At 36.2% G+C, this 23,851-nt stretch overlaps 1 protein-coding gene across 15 annotated transcripts in view; it reads left to right on the forward strand.

The window, feature by feature from the left end:
• The window catches only part of Ask1 (apoptotic signal-regulating kinase 1), a 40,991-nt gene extending 18,677 nt beyond the window's left edge, over positions 1–22,314 (forward strand). For 11 of the 15 annotated variants that reach the window (XM_022066371.2, XM_022066366.2, XM_022066361.2 and 8 more), the window contains 14 exons: positions 572–738; positions 1,100–1,195; positions 1,351–1,490; positions 1,581–1,718; positions 5,235–5,330; positions 7,592–7,877; positions 8,187–8,345; positions 8,955–9,060; positions 10,399–10,594; positions 10,677–10,829; positions 11,310–11,460; positions 11,838–11,914; positions 12,643–12,738; positions 13,922–21,082. In XM_022066371.2, coding sequence (XP_021922063.2) covers positions 572–738; positions 1,100–1,195; positions 1,351–1,490; positions 1,581–1,718; positions 5,235–5,330; positions 7,592–7,877; positions 8,187–8,345; positions 8,955–9,060; positions 10,399–10,594; positions 10,677–10,829; positions 11,310–11,460; positions 11,838–11,914; positions 12,643–12,738; positions 13,922–14,036 — 1,976 coding nt within the window. In that variant the 3' untranslated portion in view covers positions 14,037–21,082. Of the gene's footprint in view, positions 1–571; positions 739–1,099; positions 1,196–1,350; positions 1,491–1,580; positions 1,719–5,234; positions 5,331–7,591; positions 7,878–8,186; positions 8,346–8,954; positions 9,061–10,398; positions 10,595–10,676; positions 10,830–11,309; positions 11,461–11,837; positions 11,915–12,642; positions 12,739–13,921; positions 21,083–21,896 lie in introns of those variants that run through there. The other 4 variants (XM_022066363.2, XM_022066362.2, XM_022066373.2 and 1 more) reach the window with 4 other exon arrangements.
• Positions 22,315–23,851: the final 1,537 nt, after the last annotated feature.

A 23,851-nucleotide genomic window follows, 5' to 3' on the forward strand; every position in this document is an offset into this window, starting at 1 on the left:
GAACTTTTTTGACGTCAATACGTCTATACGGAAGGGTCATTCGGCAAAAACAGCGTTAGTTACGAGGATATGTAAGATCCAGCGCCGAGTCTCCTTTAAAAGTTCATTCCTCAGGAATGGTAAGAGTAAGGATAATGTAAAATGATCAGTAAATAAGGACCTTTAAGAATCTGTAATGTATTTTATTGTAATTATAATTGTTTATACATTTATTGAAATTTTAATGAACCATTGTGTACAATTTTCAATGCATCTGGTACGTTAAGCGCCCGCCTCTCGAAAACCGAGGAGATGGATCTGGACATATTGTGTACGAAATACGTATTACCTCTTGAGCTTTCCATATCTGTTTTCAGATTTTACATATCACAAATGGTTTAGGTTCTACAAACATTTATTTATACAAATAAAGGCACATTGCGCTTCACGCTACTGCTGCGTTTGCGTATTTACATCAGATTCTCCGGAACTGTGGTTCCACTGTCAATTTTTCTAAAGGTATAAAATTTGGTTTATTAGAAATCTCTTGTTTTTGTCTTTATTGAGGAATTGTTCTTTTATTGATTTGTAGGTGACAATGTACTAGTAAACACTTACAGTGGAGTTGTGAAAATTTCTGACTTCGGAACATCTAAAAGGTTAGCTGGCCTCTGTCCGAGTACAGAAACTTTCACTGGAACATTGCAGTACATGGCTCCAGAAGTGATTGACAAAGGCCAGAGAGGTTATGGTGCTCCTGTGAGTAGTAATATTTGATTTTTAGTATTTTGTTTTGATTTTATGACTATTAATGAACATTTAATTGTTTTTTGTACTAGGCACTATGGTTGAGAGTAACAATTTTCTTGGAATATTTGATAACATTATTTTTACTGGTGTCTGTGCTGCTGTGATGTAGTTCAAGCAATTTAACCACAAATTTGAATGTGATGTTCTGGTTCGTGGAGCTGCGTATTCTTATAGTTTGTTATCAGCTGTAAACATTGACAGCTACCTTGAAGACAGTTAACTTCTTCACCTCTGAGAACATAAAATGTCATATAAGGGTTAATGTGTGATATGTGAAATGGCACTGATTAGACTTCTTTCTTTATTTCAGGCTGATATTTGGTCACTTGGTTGTACAGTTGTGGAGATGGCAACAGGAAAACCTCCATTTATTGAGCTTGGATCTCCACAAGCAGCAGTCTTCAAAGTATGTTGTGCACTGTTGTTCGATATGAAAGATCCCCCCACCCCTCAATCACTGCTGTGGGTGCAAATAATTTATGCCACTTATTCTGTAAGATTATATTATTTAGTTAAGATGTGAAAGTTTCTTCTGGAGTTATTTTGCTCTTGTCCTTGTAGGTGGGCTATTATAAAATCCATCCTGAAATTCCAACAGAGCTTTCGGAGAAGGCCAAAAGTTTCATTTTGTGTTGCTTTGAACCAGACGCAGACAAAAGAGCAACTGCAGCAGAGCTGCTGGAGGACACCTTTTTAACAGAGTAAGTTATTTTGTGTCTGCTAAATGTGTGTTATTGCATACAACACATTAAACAGAACAAGGAGTCTTCATTTTCTTTCTTTTGTTTTAGGAAGAAGAAGTCGTCGCGGCTTGCAGCCCCTCAGGAGTTTAATCGTAGTATTTCTGTGCCTGCAGACAGAGTGGGAGGGCGATATGATAGGACTAACAATCATGCTACTTGTCACGGACTGAACTCTCCAGACGATACGTAAGTAATAGCGTGTGAAGATGCGCATGTGTTTCAAGTAACCACATTTTGCTATGTGACAGTGGAATGTGATTTTTTAATAATTATTTAGAACGTGATAGAAAACATTCACACGACAAAATATGGGATCTTCACATTTTTGTCTTAGAGAGCGCATACCAACGTATTGTATAGGTGTAGTATCTTGATGCAAGTCTCAGTCAATAAAGTAACAGACTATATGCCAGAAAGGCCAAGATTTGATTTCCTGCAAGGGCAGGAATTATTCTTTTTGCTGCGACTTTCAGATTGGATGGTGAGGACCTCCAAGCCTACTATCGAAGGGGTACCAAGGTTTCTTTCTCTGAAGGGGCATGTGACATTAACCATTCACTTACATCTAGTGCCAAGATCTAAATTGAAGATTTCTGTCTTCTGGGTTGTTGCGCTGTATAGTCTGGTCGATGTTTACCAACGTTTCAGAGGTCATACTGCCTCCGTCATCAGGGCGATGAATATTCAACAACAGAAGACAGAAATCTTTATAATATATCTCTTTAATTTGAGTAACATTTGTAGTAGTATGTAATGTGTTTAGTGCTATCAACACTTCTGTTGACTTCAGCATATCATATTATTTTTTTACATTCAATGACTTTCATTGATGGAACAAAATGATTTCTTTTTTCTGCTCTCTTTGTGTTTAATATTTATGAGTTAAAAATCGGTGATAAACAAGTCATTTGAAACAGCATATTTAAAAGTAAAATTACAGCGTAAGGATTCTTCTGTGTGTTCTTTAAACTGTTGCATTTTGGCAAGGGAAGAAGAGAGTAGACTGTTGAATAAAACTACAAAGCTTATCGTCAGTTTTCATTCTGTTAAATTTTTTGTGCGTATGTGGTCAGGATGTCCCTCACCCTAGCCATGTGGTCTGAGGCATCATGCTTCGGACTGGTGATATGGAATGCGCGCTGGTTCGGGTCTCAGGGGGAAAAGAAATTTTCTCATGAGCTTTCAACCAGTGTATGGGACCGGTGCCAACCCAGCATCGTGAGGAAATTGGGGAGCTACAATAAGTAGCGTAATCCAGTCAGGAAAGCTAGCAATGGCTGGGGGTTCGTCATGCTGACCACACGTCACCCTATATCTGGTTGGATGATCGTTCACCTCTGCTTAGGCATGTGAACGTGAGGCCAGCAGTCAAGCTAGTCGGCTTTGGCTCTCTGGAGCTGTTATGCCACGAATTTAATTTTAATGTGGTCAGGATACTGTCAAATGGACTTTTACATTTATATACTTAGTCATAACTGTATTAGTAATACCAATCTTTGTGTGGTAACCAAGTATCATGACAGGATTTGTATTTGAAGTAGTAAGTAGGCCATAAACATCCTTTACCAGCAGGAAATGCAAAGCGGAAGTTGATAATAATTGCCATAGTGAATGTTGATAACTCATACCAAGAAACAGATGTGAGAGAAAACCACTTTGAGTATTTTGATAATGTGTCATTTAAAATGGAACTGTTGTGTAATGGGGGTCTGGACACCCATTGCTGGGAGTTTAAATATCGGTGGTAAGTGTTTAATCGTGTTGGCTGATTTAGTGATGCTCTGCATTTCATAGTCGCACTAATTTTATGTTTAATCTTAATTTTCCAGGTTCCTGTTCAATGTTTTTAATTTGCTTTGGTGGCCATCTTTCATTTAAAAAAGGGTGCATTATTTATAGACATCTAAATGTGTTCTGTTTATTATAGACAAACTCTGCTTTCAGCGGATGTGCTTATGATGGGTGGAAAATTTATAGTAAAAATTAAATGATCAAAATTGAGTTGTTTGTTATTTCGACAGAAATGCTCGTCTTACCATCTCCCATTATCTGAGCTATTATATTTTTGGTCTTATTATATTGTATTTAATATGCATTATTTTTATTGACAAAATGCATGGACACATTTATATTTATTCACAGTAAATTAATATGCTTATGGTTGACATTAATTGAAGTGGAATGTGTATTGACAGACAACTGTATGCAAAGAAGCACACATTGAAGTTGAATTTTGGTTAGCTTCAAAATTGTATTTGATTGTTGAAAACTGTAGGATATTTAGTGAGTTTTTTTAACTATTAAACTAACCTGCTGGTATTTTGTAAATTACATATTCTGGTATTTTATATATTAATGCATGCAGTAAAGTTTGGTTTGTGTTTTGTAATGTACTGAACTTTGTATTATAAAATATTTTGACTAATTTGTTTGTATGATTTGAAACTATATTTTAAAATCTAAAATTTGAATCATGTGCATTTTGTTGAAAGACGTCTGAAGTTTAAAGTTGCATGTTTTTTCTCACGCTCTGTTAAGGGTCTTAATGAAAGTTAATGCTCTAAAATTTGTACTTTTCTTTTGTACCCTCATTCATAATTTATAATGAATGTGACATTCTGAACTAAATATCCATCATGAAGCTAACTAAAATAGAACCTTTCTGTTTATTTTGGAAAGGAATCTAAATAAATGCCTGTGATTAAGCACATCTGAGGTTACAACTGGAAATACTAAGTAGTCATTACAGGTTTGTTATCATAGATAAAATGTGCATGTTACTAAACAAATTTCTTGAACATCCATTTGTATAATCCTATACCTGCCTGCCTCAGAACCCAGAAGACCACTTCTTCTTCACCACTATGATGATCTCAAATCTCGCACAAAGATCAAAACCTGTGTACTTGATGGCTGAGGTTAATATTTTCTTCAAATCTGAAATTAATGTAGATTATACAAGACATAATTCCTTCCTAACTTCATTTCCATAGAATCTGCAGAACAATTCCATATTTATTGTTTCATATACTCTGTGCGCAGGGTTGCAGAGAGACGTGTCTACATATGAGCAAGAAGTTGAAAATTAAAGATTATTAATGGGCAGATAGTATCTAATTCCATGTTAAATGTGATCAATCTTATTTGTGTAAGATTTGAGGTTTTCACAGTGGTGAGTATGAAGATTTCTGTCTTCTGGGTTGTTGCGCTATGTAGTCTGGTAGATGTTTACCAACGTTTCGGAGGTCATGCTGCCTCCATCATAAGGGCGATGAGTATGAAGATTTCTGTCTTCTGGGTTGTTGCGCTGTGTAGTCTGGTCGATGTTAACCAACGTTTCAGAGGCCATACTGCCTCCGTCATCAGGGCGATGAATATTCATTCTGAAACGTTGGTTAACATCGACCAGACTACACAGCGCAACAACCCAGAAGACAGAAATCTTCAATCTTATTTGTGTTTGGCGTAACTATCTGAAACACTGATTATACGACTGTGAATAAGCGCTGTGGTACATGATGGAACATATTTTGAATCTGAAAGAAAACGCAATTTCTGCTTAATATTTCCAGGATGTTAACCAACATTTGCCGAAAAATTATAAATGACAAACTCAACTGTCTGTCTACTGTTGCTATTGTTTCACTAGCCCTGACAGGTCTTAATGTGATATATTATGGCCCCTCACTCTTTCATGTGCAGTAGTGCAGGCTTCAATACTAAGTCGAACCCTGTGAGTGCACGGGGCCCCTCTCTGCTCTCTCCCATCAGCATGCCTGCAGCTCTGTCCTTTTCCAGGTAATACATACTTTTGTTTGGTTTTAATATTGCTTGGTTTTTTTAATTTTTTGTTTTTATTTAGTCCTGCGTAGCATTGCTTGCATTTTATCTGCTCATCCTCAGCCACTCTACACATTTGCTTTATGTAAAATCAAGGATGGCTGCTAGATGTTAATGTACTTTTCTGCATGTTGTTTATGGTTTTGTGGTCTGCTGTGTCAATTTTCTAATAATGAATTTTTATAATTGCAAACGATCTTTACATGTTGATTCAATATACGGTTCTGTTTGAAGAATGAGGAAATGATGTCCACTTGATGCTGTGCGATAATATTATTTCACTTCAAATAGTTTAATAATTTAAGATTCCGTTCTTGAGGTGAATTTGTTACGCTTTTTAAGTACAGTTTAATGTAACAAGCTTTAATTGGTGACCCCAGTTCATGACATGTTCCTTTATCTTTACAGTTTCGTTTTCATACGTGACACATTGAAATTTCAGTTTGTAGTTTGTTTTGTATAGGGTATAGCCTTAAACAGAGAAAATTAGTAGCTGAACTCTATATAAACAACTTTAAATTGAGTTCCTAAAATGAGAATTCTTCTGAAAGTTATCTCAGATTCCAGGTCGCATTGAATTTATAGTCTTTACATATTAGTAGCTTCATTTTTGCTGTTCTGAATTATCACAGTGATGAATGATGATGATGAATGCATTTATTAGTGGTTTCTTTGGCAGAAAGTTTTCTGATAATGTTCATTTTTAAACTTTCAAGTTGCCTCTAATGATGTATTATTTTCTTAACCATGGTTTTATTTTGGGAACCGTTTAATATCAGGTCCCACTCATATTTTCAACTTTTGAATCATGGGGATGCCTTACATGCATCACAAAGTTGAAGTAACTGCTTACTATGTGGAACCCTAAGCTACCATGTTCCCAATAGCCTCCCACTGGACCCTATCTTATGCCAGATTAATTCAAGAATCTGACCCCTTTGTCTTTAAGATTGATTTTAATATTGATTAATTGATTCTGCTCTTTTGTTATTAATTGAAATTAAATTTATACTAAGCTGACTGATTAACTTAATCTTAGAGAGACCAGTTTGTTTATTCGTAAAATATTTATGGTATATGGAGTCTTGTATAATAGTATTCTGGCTGTAGCATTATTATGTTTTGATTGGACGTTATGACATGTCTGTCATTTAAAAATTAAAATTAAGATATTAAAATGTATTTTTGGTACATATTAGTATTATAATTTTTTAAAATTTATAAACAAATAATGCATTTTGTTCAATCAAAATAACATAACATTGTTAAAAAAAATGTTGGTGTCAGAATAATGTATTTTTAAATCAGAACTGCGAAGAGATTATCACATAGTGAAACATGATTTCTTTATTTTTCGGAAATTGGTCTCCTTAAGATAAAAAAAATGGCTATGCCAAACTAATACTAATATTTTTGTTTGCAAACCAAAGGTATGTATTGCATAGTAAATTGTCCTTGTGGGTCTTGACATTGCTTAGTAAAAAATAAGTGAAATTTGATGAGAGATGACTCGTAAGTGAGCAATAGCCTTGAGTTGTTACGCCTGCTTTTTCAGACAGAGCAACAGCATTTTAAGTGAAAACACATTTAGATGCATGAACACAATGCTATTTGAGATTCAAGATTTTCGTGACAGTGAAAGTATGGATTGTGGTTTTTGGGGTGTGATGACAACTTTCTGGTGGATTATTTCACTTCCATCTTAAAGGCAGTTCTGAAAGTGAAGGTAATACATTCCTTCAAAATGTCTGTAATCACCTACAAGACTGTATCACAACCCACAGGACCAACCACAATCCATGTAATGCTGTTTGTTTTTGTTTCACATTCTGTCAAAGCTTCTTGACCTTTGGGGGAATACTACCACCAGTTTATCATATCCTCGTAATGTCTTTATTGTTATTTGTGTTAATTTTATCTGTTTAGAAGTTTTATTTACCAGTAATGGCCATTGGAAGGTTTCTCTGTTTAAGTAAAGAAAATTTGTTTTCTGGAGAAAAAGGGTTGTAAAAGTGTGGACTGGATTTGAGTGGCTGAGGATAGGGCTTTTGTGAACGTGGTGAAGAATCTTTGGGTTCCTTGAAAGCAGGGAATTTCTTAATCATTTGAATGAGGAGGACCCTGTGCTATGGGACTAGTTATAGTCATATTGGAAGTTCATTTGTATGATCTAAATCATGAATTTTCGTGGTACTAAGTTCAAATATTCTTACCCTTAGCTTAACAACTACCTGTGAGACAGAGCCAGAAACGCCCAGTATTACAAGACGGAGTTCCTCTGGCGGTCTTCTGTCACCCGAGGTGGATCTGAGCCCAGGGGCCAAAGGACCAGGTGGAGCTCCTGTGCTGGGAGAGGCAGCTGAACATGACGGCTTCTATCTGCTGAAGAAGGACTCTCAGCGGCGAATGACCCTTTCAAGGGTCCTTAGTCAGGATGAACATAAAATTTGTGAGGTGTGGATGAAGAACATTTATCGAGACGTTGGCGAAACAGTCCTTACAATGGTATGTTTAAATTACTTCACTTTATAGTAGGATTAATAAAGTGTTTATGTCTCGGTGATAAATTAAAAATGTGATTTGTACAAAAATAAACATGAACATTTTATGTTTTGATTGAAATAAAATTGCATGAAGTAGGGTGAGAGGGTGTTAACTGAAATTGACTGATTCAAGATAAATTGTCCAATGATGGGCTTTCATGAATAAGGTAAGACGTCTTCATATGTGAGTATCTGTTAACTTGCCAAGAATGACAATTTTTCTGTCTGTAGTTCGTTATCAGGAAATGAAAATGAAAGTAATTTTTTGCAGTCACATCTGGAGATTGTGATGAGAGGAATGAGGGACTATATTTCTGATCAGAATCGGGAAGTGGTCGAAAGTGCTATCCACACACTGAAGGAGGAGCTGGACTTTGATGCAGCTGCTATTAGCCAGCTCCACTTCGCTATCTACCTCTTCCAAGAATCTGTAAGTAGGCACTTGTGTGAGTGCTGTAGGATGCATGTAAAATTATTGGATGGTCAGGATTCTGATTAAACTAAGTTTACTCAACAAATTCACTTTGTTTATGCATTTTGATTGGTTGCTGTAAAAATTCCAAGGTCTAAATAAGAATTTACAAATTTTTGACTGTACATTTCTGGTCTCCATTGAACTTGAGTATATGCAGATAATTTAGAATTTTAGGATTATTTAGTCTATGTAACAAACTGATTTTTGTCTCTACTCATATAAATTTCAGTCTCGAAGATAAAATGCGCTTTGGTGAATTCATATAAAATGTGACATATTCACATCTTTTTCACTTTCTTAGGAAAATAATTTTGATCATCCAATAATTTAAACTAATTTATCTGTGGTTACAAAATTTTAATAAATTGGAATCCAGTGATGACATACGATCTCTTAATCATATGTCTGTTTTTCCAATGTTACATTTATTTTAAATTTTAAAAGAAGTTCTGCTTCATAGGTAAATTCCTCGTACATATTGATGTATCTGTAAATACAGCTGTTCCATACTCCTAATTATTTCACTTATGGGTGACAATATGTGACAGTGATTTTCATTTACAGGTAAATGTTGTATTACGACTTCACAGCATCAAACCTCATTGGATGTTTGCGTTGGACAATCTGGTCCGAAATGCTGTTCAGGCAGCTATCACTGTATTATCTCCTGGTAAGAAATTGTGTTTGCTACAGTGGATTCCACTTACCAAATTCAGTCATATTTATCAGTTTATACCAATCAAATAAGTACCCTGTTACATAATTCTTTCTGCAAGTAAGTTGGCATTATTAAATATCAGGAGACAAATTGTTGGACTTTGTTGTATGGGATTAGAACCCAGAACTTTCTTTGTGTACATTGGCCTTTGCTGAGAGAGATAGCTTGTGTTTTTTTTCTTCTTAGTCTTCGCAGGCAAATTCTGGGATAGTACCATAAATTACGCCATGAGTACTTTTTTCTGTGTCCTCCGTAGTTGGTAAACCTCGATTTGCACAGATTCAGAATAATGCCGCTTTTGAAACCAGCAAGTCAAAAAATGAAACAATATATTTTAGTATTATTTATAATGTTTTACAATGTTTCTTGCACTGATTCTTATACTAAATCGTAATTCTTACATCGCTGATTTTGAATAGAAATTATAAATACAGTCACCTCTGCACTCATTGCTAAGTAGTTGCAAGATAATCTCCTAAAAATCCGCCAATATTGCGCGACAGTCATGTGAGCATTGGTCTCACTTTACAGTGATTCATTTGCATTCAGCCTGATAAGGGAGTAAGGAAAAATTCGCTCAGTTCGCTTCTTGTTGACATATTGAATGTGCAGAAAACTGTGCACTAAACGTGTTTGTGTTGTTCTTCGACCACTATTCCGCAGTAGCAACTGTTTTATATTTATAAATTGTAGAAGAGCCACCATGTCTGGTAAGACAAGTGAATGGGTTGCTAAAAAACTGAGTAGGTCTACTGCGTTAGAAGATAAGATTGACGTAATTCGTAGAATGGAAGGCGGTGATACCCATCGTAATGTGTGCAGAAGTATGAAGTTGCCTCCTTCCACTGTGACTACCATAATGAAAAATTCATATAAAATAAAACAGTCAATGCAACAGGCTACGAGAGTAATTGCAACGCAAGCGAGTCATAGCAGAAGTAAACTTTTAGAAAGAATGAAGAAATTACTGTTGCAATGGGTGGATGACATGAATCGAAAAAACATTCCCTTGACTGAAATTGCTATCACGGATAAGGTGAAGTCAATTTTTGAGGAACTTAAGTCGTCATTGTTTGTGTGCCGGGAACGCATGTCATTGACTTCCCATTGATTTACATTATAAAAAGAGTTTCAATTTACGCAGGTTTATCCAGGAATGCGTCCCGGGCATAAATCGAGGTTTACCTGCTTAGTCTGAGCTATTGGGAGTGTTATTAAATACATTGTATGTAAGTAAAATTGTGTCTGCAGAAGAGAGGGGTTGAAATTAAGGATTTTCTTATCTTCCAGAGCTTGGAGCACACTTGGGGGGACAGGATCATCCTGATGGACCCCCAGGGGAACCAACAGAGGAGGATTCCAAATCTGGAGTTTCAACTGTAAACTCAAATAAATCACAGAAGACTGTTGACAGCTTTCTTAGTTCAGCCAAGTTTCGGTTGGAATACAGGGAACAGATGGGCACTGTGAAAGCCGAAAACATGAGGTACATAACTCATTTATATGTATTGTATGGATTAATGTAAAAAGTGGCATTTGGAAACAGTGCTTCATGTCATTTGATGCAGGTTACTTCAGGAACTTCTCGACAGTCAGCGTACCTACCAAGCTCTCCTGAAGCAAGGTCTTGAAGAACACAAACTTCAGATCCAAGTGTTAGTTCAGATGATGCAACAGCTAAATTTGGTAGCTGGTGGAATGAAGTCCCACACAGACTTAGGGTGAGTTCTAAAACACTTACTGTGGTGCACTTTATTGCTGGTAGTCTAGTAATGCTTTGTTTCTCGGACAATATTTTGTGTCTTAATTTGTTCCGGTCCATTATATAATACAATAAATATTTTGCAGCAGTTGGAAAACTACTGTTTTATAACTAGCAGTGTTTCCATTTTTTGAAGATTTCTGTCTTCTGGGTTGTTGCGCTGTGTAGTCTGGTCGATGTTAACCAACGTTTCAGAGGTCATACTGATGACGGAGGCAGTATGACCTCTGAAACGCTGGTTAACATCGACCAGACTACACAGCGCGACAACCCAGAAGACAGAAATCTTCATACTCACCGCTGTGAAAACCTCAAATCTTACTTTCCATTTTTTATTTCCTTTTATAAAAGTAATGGTTGGTATGTGTTAAGCATTATCGCAAGAAACTTGAAGGCGTCTTACTGTACGAGTTGAGAAATTCAGTTTCTGGCTGTACAGTTACAGTTCCCAGCAGTCTGCGTGCTCCACAAATGAAGGCGCATATCCTGGAGGCCTCCTTCCACACATCAGCATTACCGACAGCTCAGCCGATCCTAAGCTTATCGAGTGGCTCCGAAGTCTGCATCTTGATCAGGGCTCTATTGATAAGGTAAGGGAGTGCATCTGATAATGCCGTCTTACAACACAGTGCTTTGCATTTATCTGTTATGTCACAGAACAGTTCATCATAAGTCTTTTTTTCCCGCTGCCATTGCTCTTCTGTGTATCTTCTATCACGTTAAATAATGCATTATCAATCTTGCTTTTATTTCCTTCTGGGCTCCTGATGTTTGGAGATGACATCGAGATCTATTAATGCTTGCAATAGGATGTCATTACTTTTGGGGGGTCCTTATAAAATTATTCTATCATTTTTCATACCAATTCATAAATGTGCGTACATTTATTTGTTTTAATATATACTATTGACTATAGAATTTTATGTTTGTTAATTGTCCTAACTCACTTTTACATGTTTTTTCTCAGTTCCTGTTTGAAGAATACTGCCTTGATGATGTTTTGTTGTACCTTACTCGTGAGGATCTCCGAAGATTGTATCTCAGGTAAGGGGGCTTCGTCATTGGAACTGAAGGTCGCCCAAGTAATAGTTAATAATTCAGTCCATATCACGAAGGAAACTGAACTCTTCACCATTACAAAGATAACTGGTTAATGCGGTTTATGAAAATAATTCCTTTTTTATGCTGAGAATCTCACAAAATCCACAAAGAAAACATTTTGTGTAACTGATAGTTAAAGCAGCTGGTACATATATTTACCATTCTGCTTTAAAAGGTTAATACCACTTAATACGATAATAAGGTAAAGTAATAAAAAATATTTGTTAGTATAATTACAACCAATCACCAGAAGACGTGAACAGTACCCCACATAATTGTGGAACCATTGCCACAAACCTTTATATAATCTTGCAGGAAAGCTAGAGATGGCTGGAAGTTCATCGTGCTGACCACACGTCACCCTATATCTGGTTGGATGATCGTTCACCTCTGCTTAGGCATGTGAACGTGAGGCCAGCGGCCTTGGCTCTCTGGAGCTGTTACACAACAGATTTAATTTTTAATTTAATGTTATAACCTTACTTTTGTCACGTACCTCATACATGCTTGACATTGGCAGCACGGTGCTTTAAAGCGACATGTGAATGAAGCCATCCTGTCCTTATCCGACTCATACTTCGTACTTCAGTGACCGAAACACGGCATTACAAATAAAAACAATTTTTTGTTATATTTGGAATACATTTTTGTGTTATGTCTCTTCTCTTTAGGGGTGGAGTTGAACTCCGGGTGTGGAAAGCCGTACTGAAGTGGCGACGAGAGCACCGCCCACCTTCAAACTCTGATCATGCAGGAAAGAATCACAGGTTGTCCCGAAATTCTACCAATACAAATACAGATAAATTAACAGTTTTCAGAAGAAACAGCAGTGAAAGTCCCGATGTAACTGATTAATTTTTTTCATAATATTCAATTCAAGGAACTTGCTGTTGATGTGGAAAATAGTGAAGTTTGCTGCCGTAAAACATGAAAAGCCGGATTGTATTTAAAATTTTATGTCCAAAAAATGAGTTAATTTCATGTAGTTACATGCCGTAGTTGTGATTTATTTGGAACTGACAAAACTTTTGCAGGGGAAGTAATATGGAGTAACATTACCACAAAGAAATGTGTAGTTTGCTTATTTGGTAGGCAAGACTAGTCACAAAGCGTTATATTTTCATGCAGGAAGATAATTAATTTTTAATAAGTGCATTTTTTGTATGTATGGCAATTAAGTCGGTGCTGTATCAGCATTACATGTTAACTTTACTGAACTAGAAATTGTGGTTGGTTAAGATGATTAGGCGCACCCCACCCCCACCCATTCTCATGTACACACGCACGTGAACAGGCGAAAGAAAATAAGTCATTCCGCAGGTTGATTAGTTCTTCTTATGATTTGCATTAAATTGCATTCTGTGGTGCTTGAATGTTTTAGTGATGCTCGGTGTTACAGCTGTTTTGTTTTTTATTTTCACTTCGTATGTTTGCAACATATGTATTTAAAATAATTAGATATAACCTGGAAAGGTGACATATATAAACATGGTTTTAGGCTAAACATAGCAGACGCCTTTGAAAACGGGATTTTTTGCGTCAGTCATTATGGACTTTGACGGCAAAGTGAAAGTTGAACTATTTCTGCTAAATTTTTTTCTTCTGTGTATTACACGTGGTATTTGCTCAGTTTCTAGATGCGTACTCTCTTTACGCAATATATATTGGAGTTCCTACTTTTATATTTTTAAAATTCATTATAAAATTAGTCCTATTTTTAAGGGAATATTTCTCTTTTCTTTGAAGTTGATCACTGTGTAGTATTTTGGTACGGAAAGATGTTTCAGAAATACGGCGAATTTCTTCCTTTGTGACAGACTCGCTAATGCCTTTGGATCTGTTGTTTGCGTGTTGCATGCGGGAAAAGTGTTTTCAGGTATAGGATTTACTGCGACGGCTTTTATATTTCGGAATGATTTGTGTAATTCTCTCTTCTGTGATTTCTTTCAGCTCTTCAATAGATGATGGGTTTTGTTGTGGAACATATTTCTTTCTCATTGCTCTTCTGATATTGTATCTGTTACATTTTTCTACTTCCTCCTCATCAGTGGATAAATCTTCATAAAAAAAAGAGAGCAAACCATATCTCATGCATTTCTTTCGTGTGCTATAGATCTGTGAAAAATGAAAGCAGTAAAACTTGAAGAGTTATATATAAGAAAGAGATTATTGTAACCTCGACAAGTTCTCTGTCCATTCATTCAGTAGTGGGTTGGCAAAGAAGTGATCGTACGATAGGCACGTGTATTGTACGGCTATGCTTGGAAGGTACGTGTCGTAAAGTGTTTTGTGATTGTATGAAACTAGGGTTGTGCAGGATTGTTTGAAGAGATGAAGCAGGCAGTACTCATGATTACTTCCAGTTCAAATTGTTTTGCAGATTAAGTTTTTATTTTGCTTCATTTATTATTACTTCCAGAACTACATTCAGATTGTTAAAAGGTTTTATATATTGCTTGGGATTATTCTTTCACTTCTCACGTGAAAAATGCAGAAGCTATTAATTTGGCCATACGGAATGAACGTGAGAGGTAAGTTTGAAAGTGTTTTATGAAAAGTTGGCGTAGGTAACTAAAATCTGTGTTTCTTATTGCCGTCATTGGCTTCTGATCCATCCATAAATGACTTAGTAGTAGATGTACTAAGTTTCAGTCCAAATTGTCGTACAATTTGAAGTTGCACCTGCACGCCTCTAGATCCAACCCAATTTCTTTGTGACTCGTACCTTAGTTGTTACACTGTGCCTTAATAACTACCGTTATTTTAATTGTTATTCTTACATGTTTATTGAGCATTCTGTTGCAATGTTATGGTAAAGAATGTGAAAGTATAGGATGTGTCAAAAATCATATTTCTTCTGTGATAGCACTAGATTTCTTAATTAAAATTATTTGTTATTTTTGAGACATTTAAAATGTCGTAAGATTTGAGGTTTTCACAGCGGTGAGTATGAAGATTTCTGTCTTCTGGGTTGTTGCGCTGTGGTCGATGTTAACCAACGTTTCAGAGGTCATACTGCAACTGTCATCAGGGCGATGAATATTCATTCTGAAACCCAGAAGACAGAAATCTTCATTTAAAATGTTTAATAATCTCATTTATTTGTGACAAAATTAAGGAATATTTCATCGTTAGATTTTTTTGTATAGTTTCAAAGTTTACTGGAATGAAAATTGCTATTTATGCACATAGCGTAAACAGATTTATATATAAAAACTCACTTAGGAAGTGATTTGTTGTATATAAAAATGTGTGATTCACAATAATAATCAAAGCAGTGATATAAATGTTAATTGGCATGGTAGAGCAGTATGATCCATCAGCAGAGGTTACGAGATGGATGCCATTAGTGCTGTAGGTAACTTGTTTGATAAGGAAACTCCATATAATGGATTGCCGATATATTCATAAAAATTTGTGGGATTTCAGGGGTGTGTTCAGTTTACATACGCGCTACTGGAACAGTTTTCTTCTACTCTACTGGCAAAGATTAACGTATTTTCCGATAATAACGGTGATATTATCACCTCTGACACTAAATAGTTAACTTAACTGACAAAATTCACCTTTTTTAATGCTTTGTTTGCAATAATATAATTGAACATCACAGCCAAGTTGTTGGCACTGCTGCTATATATTTGGGAGGTTCTAGGTTCAAATCTTAGCTCACAGGCGCAATCCTTTGCAGGTTCTGTGGTTTTCCTCAGTCCCTCCAGGCAAATGCTAGGATAGAACCTTAAATTATCCCAGGACAACTTAAATTCTATATCTTTTCCGTCTTATTATTTATTCGTCATCGTCTCATTGACGTCTGAGTTACTGAGAGCGTCATTAAATAAACCACAGATGATGATGAATTACTTGAAATTCTAATATTGACGAACTTAAGTGAATTATACAAAATGTGTATGTTATATATTTATATGTAAAAGTAAGGGTGTAATGTGTGTAGTGTCGTTACATGTTGTGTTATTTGTTAGTGTGTATTGTGTGTCCAAGCCCTTTTTTTTAGTAATGGAAAATATTTATACGTTTGTATTTGTTGGACGTCTGAGATTTGATGTCTTGTGGTGGTAAACGTGTCTGTCGTGTTCTTCTGGGTTGTTGGTCGTGCAGTCTCGTATGTGTTTGGCTACATTTTGGAGAAATGCATGGCCTCCATATTCAGGGTTGAATGCCAGAGGTAATGCGTTCTTTGCTAGTATTGGTAACCATCACAGCCTAGATGATTATAATTGTCAGTTGTTCCTGTCTCCAGCCATTTGATTGGTAGGATGCCTTATTGACGTAATTAATTTAATGGTATATTTCCTCGTGGTAGTAAAAGAAAGTGTGAGAGATGCTTACATTGTGCCTTAATTTATATTTAATGGTGGCTAATCGTGTTCTGTTGCAAGGCGTGTGGGTGACTCACGTGCACTTTGAAGGTGTTAACATACGTTACTCAAAATTCATGATTTCCTGAAAACCGTGAGGAATATCCTGCGTGTTTATGACCGTGTGTGGTATTTTTATGAAAGTGAAAAGAATGTTAATAATAAAATAACATTATTCTGGTGCCTGTTTGAACTTGGATAAATTTTTAGGACGTAGAATTTGTCCGTCTGTCCGAGGCTTTGATGGAGGTTTCGAAACGTCTTCGTTTTTATGGTGCAAGGTTGTTAGCCTTGCGACCAACCCCCAACCTGGATGACCAGGGTACCTGTCTTAGTCTGACCTCTCCCCCTCGACCAATCTGGGTAGGGAGGCCCTACCAGTAGCTCTTGGGGTCACTGAGGTACTCAAGCCCCACCACCACGACAAGGATTCCAATTAAGCAATATTTGTAAAATATTAACAAAGTCATGTATTGGAATTATTTTTCAGGTTTTAAAGTATTTTGTATAACGAACATTTTCAGTGAAATGGTGGCTGACAGATGGTTCATGTGAACCATCCCCACTATACCCTAATTATATTGGTATCAAATATAAGTTAGCACCTAGAGGAGTCATTTCTATAATTTGGGCCAAAAGAAAGATATTTTTCCTCCCTTACAAACTTGGGTGGTTGCCCAGCACTGGAACTGGGAAGGTTAATTCCTGTTCTAAAATTGTTCATTGAGATGCTAGGCGTGTTTTATTTGGTGTTGGTAGCCATGTATTTCTGCTTATGACACGTACTAAACTTGTGTACTACCAAAATCAAAGCAATTTTAAGGTGTAAAATTAAAAATTAAATTGATTGATATGCCTAACCTTTTTAAAACAGATTATTCAATTGTAACAATCGTTATCATACTGAAATTATTTTTATCGTCGAACATTTAATCTCAAGGGGGTGTGGCAGAAGGAGAAATAAATATGAATGGAAATTGACCAACTACCGCCATTTCAGAGTGTACTAGATGCACAGTGATTTTGAGGCGTATTTTGAAGGTAAAAAAATTAAGTACTTGTCATTGCAAACCCTTTCTTTCTTTCTTTTGTCTTGTTTCTATGCTTCTTTCTTTCTCCCATGTTGTGTGGGTGTTGAGGCAGTCCTCTAATTTGTTTTTTTGAATTGGGCTGGCCATGTAGAGTTGTGCATATTTTATTTATGTTTTTTGTTTGGTAGGAAATTAACTTTCTTCTTACTCACTAACCATTTTGTAGAATTAAGATGGGTAGGCTATTTATGTGCTTGTTAAGAAACAGGATAACCTGCTGTAATGGTCTTTGCTTCTAGTGGGGTAGCTGCCAATTTGCTCGCATTCGTAAATTGCGAAGCTAAATTCTTCCTATTTAAAAACACAAGACATATTTTGTGCATAATGTGTTCTGTCTCTGAAAATTTGTTTCAAATATTATTTGAATTAAAATCAATCTTTGTTGCTGTTAAAGCACCTACCCCATTTTTATTAACAAAATATGAAAATCAACTTACATTACGCAAGCGCCTTATGTAATTATACTATCGAAGAATGTTTTACCTAAAATTTGTTGTCTGTAGCATAATTTTCTAGATTATTTTCATTTGTTTTGCCATTTAATGCAGTGATCGGTTCAGTATTGTTGCAACATATTTATTGCAATATGCAAACGATAGAAAAATGTTGTCTCCCACCCACAACTTGACAGTGCATAAAAGTATTTCTCATTGCGAGGTTTTCCCTTTATTGGGATTTTGCGTGTACAATTCTTTAATTTCGACATGGATGAAGTTCTTGAAACTGTTGAAAACTCAAATTCCCAAACTTAATCTGTATATTTTACTTGTTGAGGTTAGGTTTTCCGGATAATGTATAAAATAATAGCCTGAGTTATATCATATTGTGGTATAAAGCAGAAGGGGCACTTATTTCAGAATATGAAGCAAATGAAAGATATCATAAAGAATTTATTATTCTTCTCTGTTAAAAAGTTTGTTATGACGTGGAAGGCATGTCTACCAACATGTATCCATTTACTTAACAGTTTATTTACGTCTACACAGTCCTGCTCCATGGAATTACAGTAATTATACATATAATGCATTCTACCTTGCAGGTAAGTAGAGTAGAACTGCATATATAAACTTTATATTTTCTTATTTTATTTTTTTATGTCCAGGATAACGAAAAGACTTTCTTAGAACTTTTGTGCCTTTACTCGTACGATAAAGCAGCTGATTTTTAACATCACATTTATATGGTATGTTTACAGTCTCAAAAAATTGTCATGTTAAATATATATAAGCAAATATTTTGTACAAATGTTCGAACAATCATTACAACGAGCCTAGGATTCTGAAAATGAGGAATTGTATTGTGAATTGAAATGAATTTGTTGTGTACGTAGTTTTTGTGTGGTGATTCATCGTCTGGGAATGTACCTTACTGACAAGTTTATTACAGACGCTGGCCTTGTTACGGGTGTCATAACTTGGTAAATACTAGCCGCTGTATAGTTTGTCAAACTGGAAGGAAATGCACCGTAGCGAGGTATCGGATTAATATCATATGTGCATTTTTTTTTCTTTGCAAACGCGTGTACTTGCCGTGATTTTGCAGAACTTGTAAGACGAACTGCCTTACAATTTTCAGGCGGTGTTCCGTATGAGACTAGGTTTTCACGTTGGTCAGAATTTGGACTTTGTTCTTCTGGTTTATGACCACAATTTAAAGGTATTCTGTGGCGGTATTTGAACTTTTCCTGTAATTTCTATAATTTAATAATTTATTTCTGAGGCCAGTGGATGGTGCAGGAAGTTCTTTGAAAAGTTGACTGTACACTCGGCTTGTCAAAGAATAGCCCACTTTCTTTATGGAACCAGAAGGTTCATCACTGTGTTCACAAAAGCCCACCACCAGACACTGTCCTGAACTAGCTGCATCCAATATGCGCCATCGATTCCTATGTCCCTAAGGTCCGTGATACAGTAATTTTAATTCTATAAACTTTTGCTTTTAGTTTTTCCAAGAGATAAAATCTGTGTATATTCATATACAAGGAATGTGACAGCCGTTGATCATTCTTTCATCCAGCTCTTGTCAGTAGAGTTTCTGCCCCGAGCGTGTGTTAGCGTATCCTGACGGAAATGTGGGCAGTTAATTGTTCAAAGGACTCGACGACGACAAAAACGCGGACTGCTTCAAGAGCGCGTGTTGTCGGTGCGCATCAGGTATCTACACACAAGTGTACTTCCTTTCTGTGACCGCCTGTGATGGGGCTGGTATTTCCCAAGTCGCGGTACAGCGTCTGTGATGAATTGCAACTTGTAGTGGAGGATGTTCGCTGTGTGAGGGTAAACTGTGGCAAGTGGAAACTGTGGAGTGCTTGGGAACAAATTTCTGAACAATGCCTGCGTAGACCTTGTAGATTTTTAAATTATTACATTTATCTTTATGAGTAGTTTTGATATTTTTCTTGTCTAAGCTGTAAATGAAGCGATGTCTTTGTTTTTACGTTGTTTCCTTTTGCCACAGTTTACAGAAATTAATTTGCTAAATACTAACGCTTTCAGAACATAATGTTCCTCGCAAAGTTATTTAATTTTATGGCGATCATTAGTAGGACTTAGATAATTATGCAACTAACATTTTGTATGCAATTGCGATATTATTTTAATTGCATTTCTTATTTTCTTCAAGACCTAAAGTAACATTGTTTTGTTTCACATGTAGTTGAAGTTTTTTTTATATCTAAATATACTTTACGTAACTTTTTATTTTATGACGAGGGAAAAGGGTGAATTTATATGCAACGCTTTCCAAAGGAAACTTACTTCTTTTGTAAAAAGCTAGAAAAAAATTACTTTCAGCCAAAGTAATAAGGGTTTGTAGGTGCCATTTTTAACTGAGGTATTTTTTACTGAAACTTGTAAAAAGCCATTAAATATTTTGCACAACTTTGTAACATGGCATTACCATTGTCGTGTCATGTGCTTGCTACTGGTAAATATGTTCTAGTAGGAGGTATAGTTGTTGAGCAAGATGACAATTCCCCTGTCAGAATCCTCCTTCCAGGGTCTCCAGGTCTTTTTGTAACTCATCAGCTTCTGTATACTCACTTGTTTTCGCCCATTCTGTCAGTGGGGTCTCACTTTTTCAGCCAAGTAATTAGCACTCCAGCTTTCTGTTTAGAATGTCCTGAGTTCAGATCTCATCCCAGAGACCTGGCTGAGGTTTCTGTAAAAGACCTTATGCAGTGTTTCCCTAAATTTTCTCCTAGAACCCAGAACCGAACCGTTACCACCGCTATCAGCAGTGAACAGATTAAAACTATAGTTTGGAAACATTTTATAAGACTCGTAAATTTCGAGCAGTGAGATAGTTGAAAAAGAAATATTTGGAACACGTTATCATTTCTTGTGGTATTTGAAAACCTGACAGTGGCATTTGCCACTACACGTGACAATTGATTTATAAAAAGTTACTTAGAAAAATTATCTCTGTCATCTGTTCTTTTAGTGCATATTTAAAATTTGTTGTTGCATAATTACCTGGGCTCTAGTTATTAAGAATATTACGTAGTGTAACCATGACCTGTTAAAGCATTGTTTGTAAAAATAAAAATTGTTAAGCTGTTATGATAATAGAATTCTGTATAAAACTGATAGATGTGTATATATATATATATATATTTGTAAATATAATCTCAAGTTTTCCTTGTACTGTGAATATTTATTTTTATTTTGTTTTTTTTTAAACAATTTGTATTTTATTTTTGCCACAAAGTCACACCTGAGTGGTTAGCGCTCCTGCTTTATATGTTGCAGGTTCAAGTTAGTATCTTGCCCCAGAAACCGGCTATTTAAAAAAAAAAGCGACGAAGTTTAAATTTTATAAATTTGTGTTTGTACGCTTTTCGTGAGATTCTGTTGTACCGTAATACAAAACCTCACTTCCTCGTGTTTTAACTCGTAGAAAATCTAACATCTAATAGTAAACTAGTTCAGAAATTCCCTGCCTTTTATAGACCACGAAACTTCATTGCCTTGTTTTCTTAATGCCCATATTAACGTTCTCCAACACAAGCCCAGACTCTCAGCTGATATCCTGTCTTCGGGGGTTTCCCGACAAAATATTGGTATGCATTTATTTATATCATGCGTGTTACCCTCTACACTTTCGATTATATAATTAAACTGCAATGCAATGTTAATTCTTCGTATATTGCTTCACATTATAGCAGACATTTTGACTACGTATGATGAGACCGTGTAACTAAGGAGATTGTAATTTCAGTTATCGGCAAGGTGGTTTGCTGAGGAAGTAACGCGTGTGTACTTGTTAATGCAGTAACATTATCTCGTGCAGTGTGAGGGAAATTAAAACGCTCTTTAAATCTAGTATACATACTGACACAAGTTGCAGACCGTGAAATTAGGACTCGAAATTTGTTTGAAACAATTGTCGTACAAACAGCCTTTCCAACAATCCATGTTTTTTTTGAAACGGTTGGTGTATTTCTCCATTATGTTTCAGGGAAGGCAATTGTAGCGAGAACTCTGGCCCAACAAACAGCCTCAAAGCTGGAAATTCCACCCTCAACGTTGCATACAACAACGGCCTACAGCAAACTACGAAGTGAATAACTTCTACGGATCCCCAAAATACATTCTTTCCTTCGTCGCCTTCACACAGACCATGGGAACCGGGTGATGGCAGTGTTTCGTGTGATGGAGAGGAAAATGCCGCTGACTAATTCAAGAAACGATGCCATGGCTTTGTGAACACTGCGTTCACAGTGGAGACTTCAGACGTCAGATTACATGTATCTAAGTGCAGTTCTAAAGTTTCAAATTTGACTCGTTTAGATATATTAATGTATATACTGAATACACTGCGTTGTAGGGATTCAGCAGCTTTTAATTTCATTAAAAATATATTTTTCACGCTTTCATTTTATGCTATATATTTATTTTCGTTTGCTATTACAAAGCTTTATCCAAACCACGAAAAAGTAGACCCACAAAAAAAAAATTAACACCGCTGTGGGTTGGATTGAAATTTTTTGCGATTAAAATTATTAATTGTCAGGAATTTTTCCATCGTCTGTTTTTTTAAAACTACGACGTTTCGGAGGCTGGTTCTGACTCCGTCTTCAGGTGAGAGGTGCCTAGTCTATTGGGGTCCTGACACTGAATAATTTTAATTGTAAACTACCGTCGTCAAAACCCTTTAGAATTGGATTTTTTGCGACTAAAATTATTCAGTCAGGACTTTTTACATCGTCTATTCTTTAAAACCAACGACGTTTCGGAGGCTGGTTCTGACACCGTCTTCAGGTGAGAGGTACCTACTCTATTGGGCCGATGGAGATCATACTAAGATAAAATATGAAGATTTGGGTGAATTATACGTTCTGTATAAAGTATAATAAGTCAGTGATTGATGTCCTGTCTCACTGCAACCCACTTCACGTGATACAAATATGTGGCCTCTCCTCCATCTGTTACGGCAATTCCAGAGCGCTCTCTTCCGCACTGATTAAGGACGACTGTTAACATACCTAATGCCTGTCATGTCGAGGAGTTTGCGTTGTGTTAATCAGAAGGGGTGGGTAGACAGGCATGTGTAGGAACCCTGAGTCCCGCTTACAGGAACTGCGACAGGCTTACGATTGTAATACATTCTGTTCTGACATTACAGTACGCCAAGTGGAGCGTTTGAATACAGATACACAAGTTTAATCAGGCGTGGTAATATGTAAGACCGGGTTGCTAGTAAATTCCATATCCATTGCTTTGGACGTTTCGAAAATGGAAGGAATGAACGTTTCTATTCTCGGTGGTCCAGTGTTCGACTTCGAGTTGACCAATTCTTGCCAGGAAAATGTTTATAAAAGTCGTGATTTTTTTTAAAGTACGTTAAATTAACGGGTGCAGCTGTGTATGCAGACTTAACCTCATTAACGTATTAAAAAATTAAGGTTCAAGGTCATTAACAGATGCCGGTCACAACAAAATATTTTTCTGTTGGAATAATTCGCGCCGCGGGTTGTGTGATAAGAAGGGGAGACCACAGGATCATGGTGCTTAAATATATTTTTGAATTTCCAAACAATACGGTGTAACACAGGCTGCATTCCATATTGGAAGTGAGACGGGAGATCCCTGAGAAGACCGGGAGATCCCCCGAGGTTTATCCCTAAAATTGTTGACAAAACAATATTGGCTCGGAATATGAGAAATATTGAAGATCAAAATAAGTCAATCAAGAAGGCGGATTTAGATAATAAAGAAAACCAATAAAATGTTATAAACGTAAATAACTTGGATAAAAATTTTGGAACGCGTTTCAAGACTTGTGAAAATTAGTTTCGCTGTGCATTAATGTTACATGAAACTAACTCCACAACCCCTGTTCTCTGACTATTGACTCTTCCGTCGAGTAGATTTCATTATCTTTACCTGCAAACCCAGGCCAGACCTCTTTTA

The sequence above is a fragment of the Zootermopsis nevadensis genome, unplaced genomic scaffold (genome assembly GCF_977971745.1).
Source record: "Zootermopsis nevadensis isolate Lab colony 2312 unplaced genomic scaffold, Znev_1.0 Znev_ptg000024l, whole genome shotgun sequence".
Lineage (NCBI taxonomy): Eukaryota > Metazoa > Arthropoda > Insecta > Blattodea > Termopsidae > Zootermopsis > Zootermopsis nevadensis.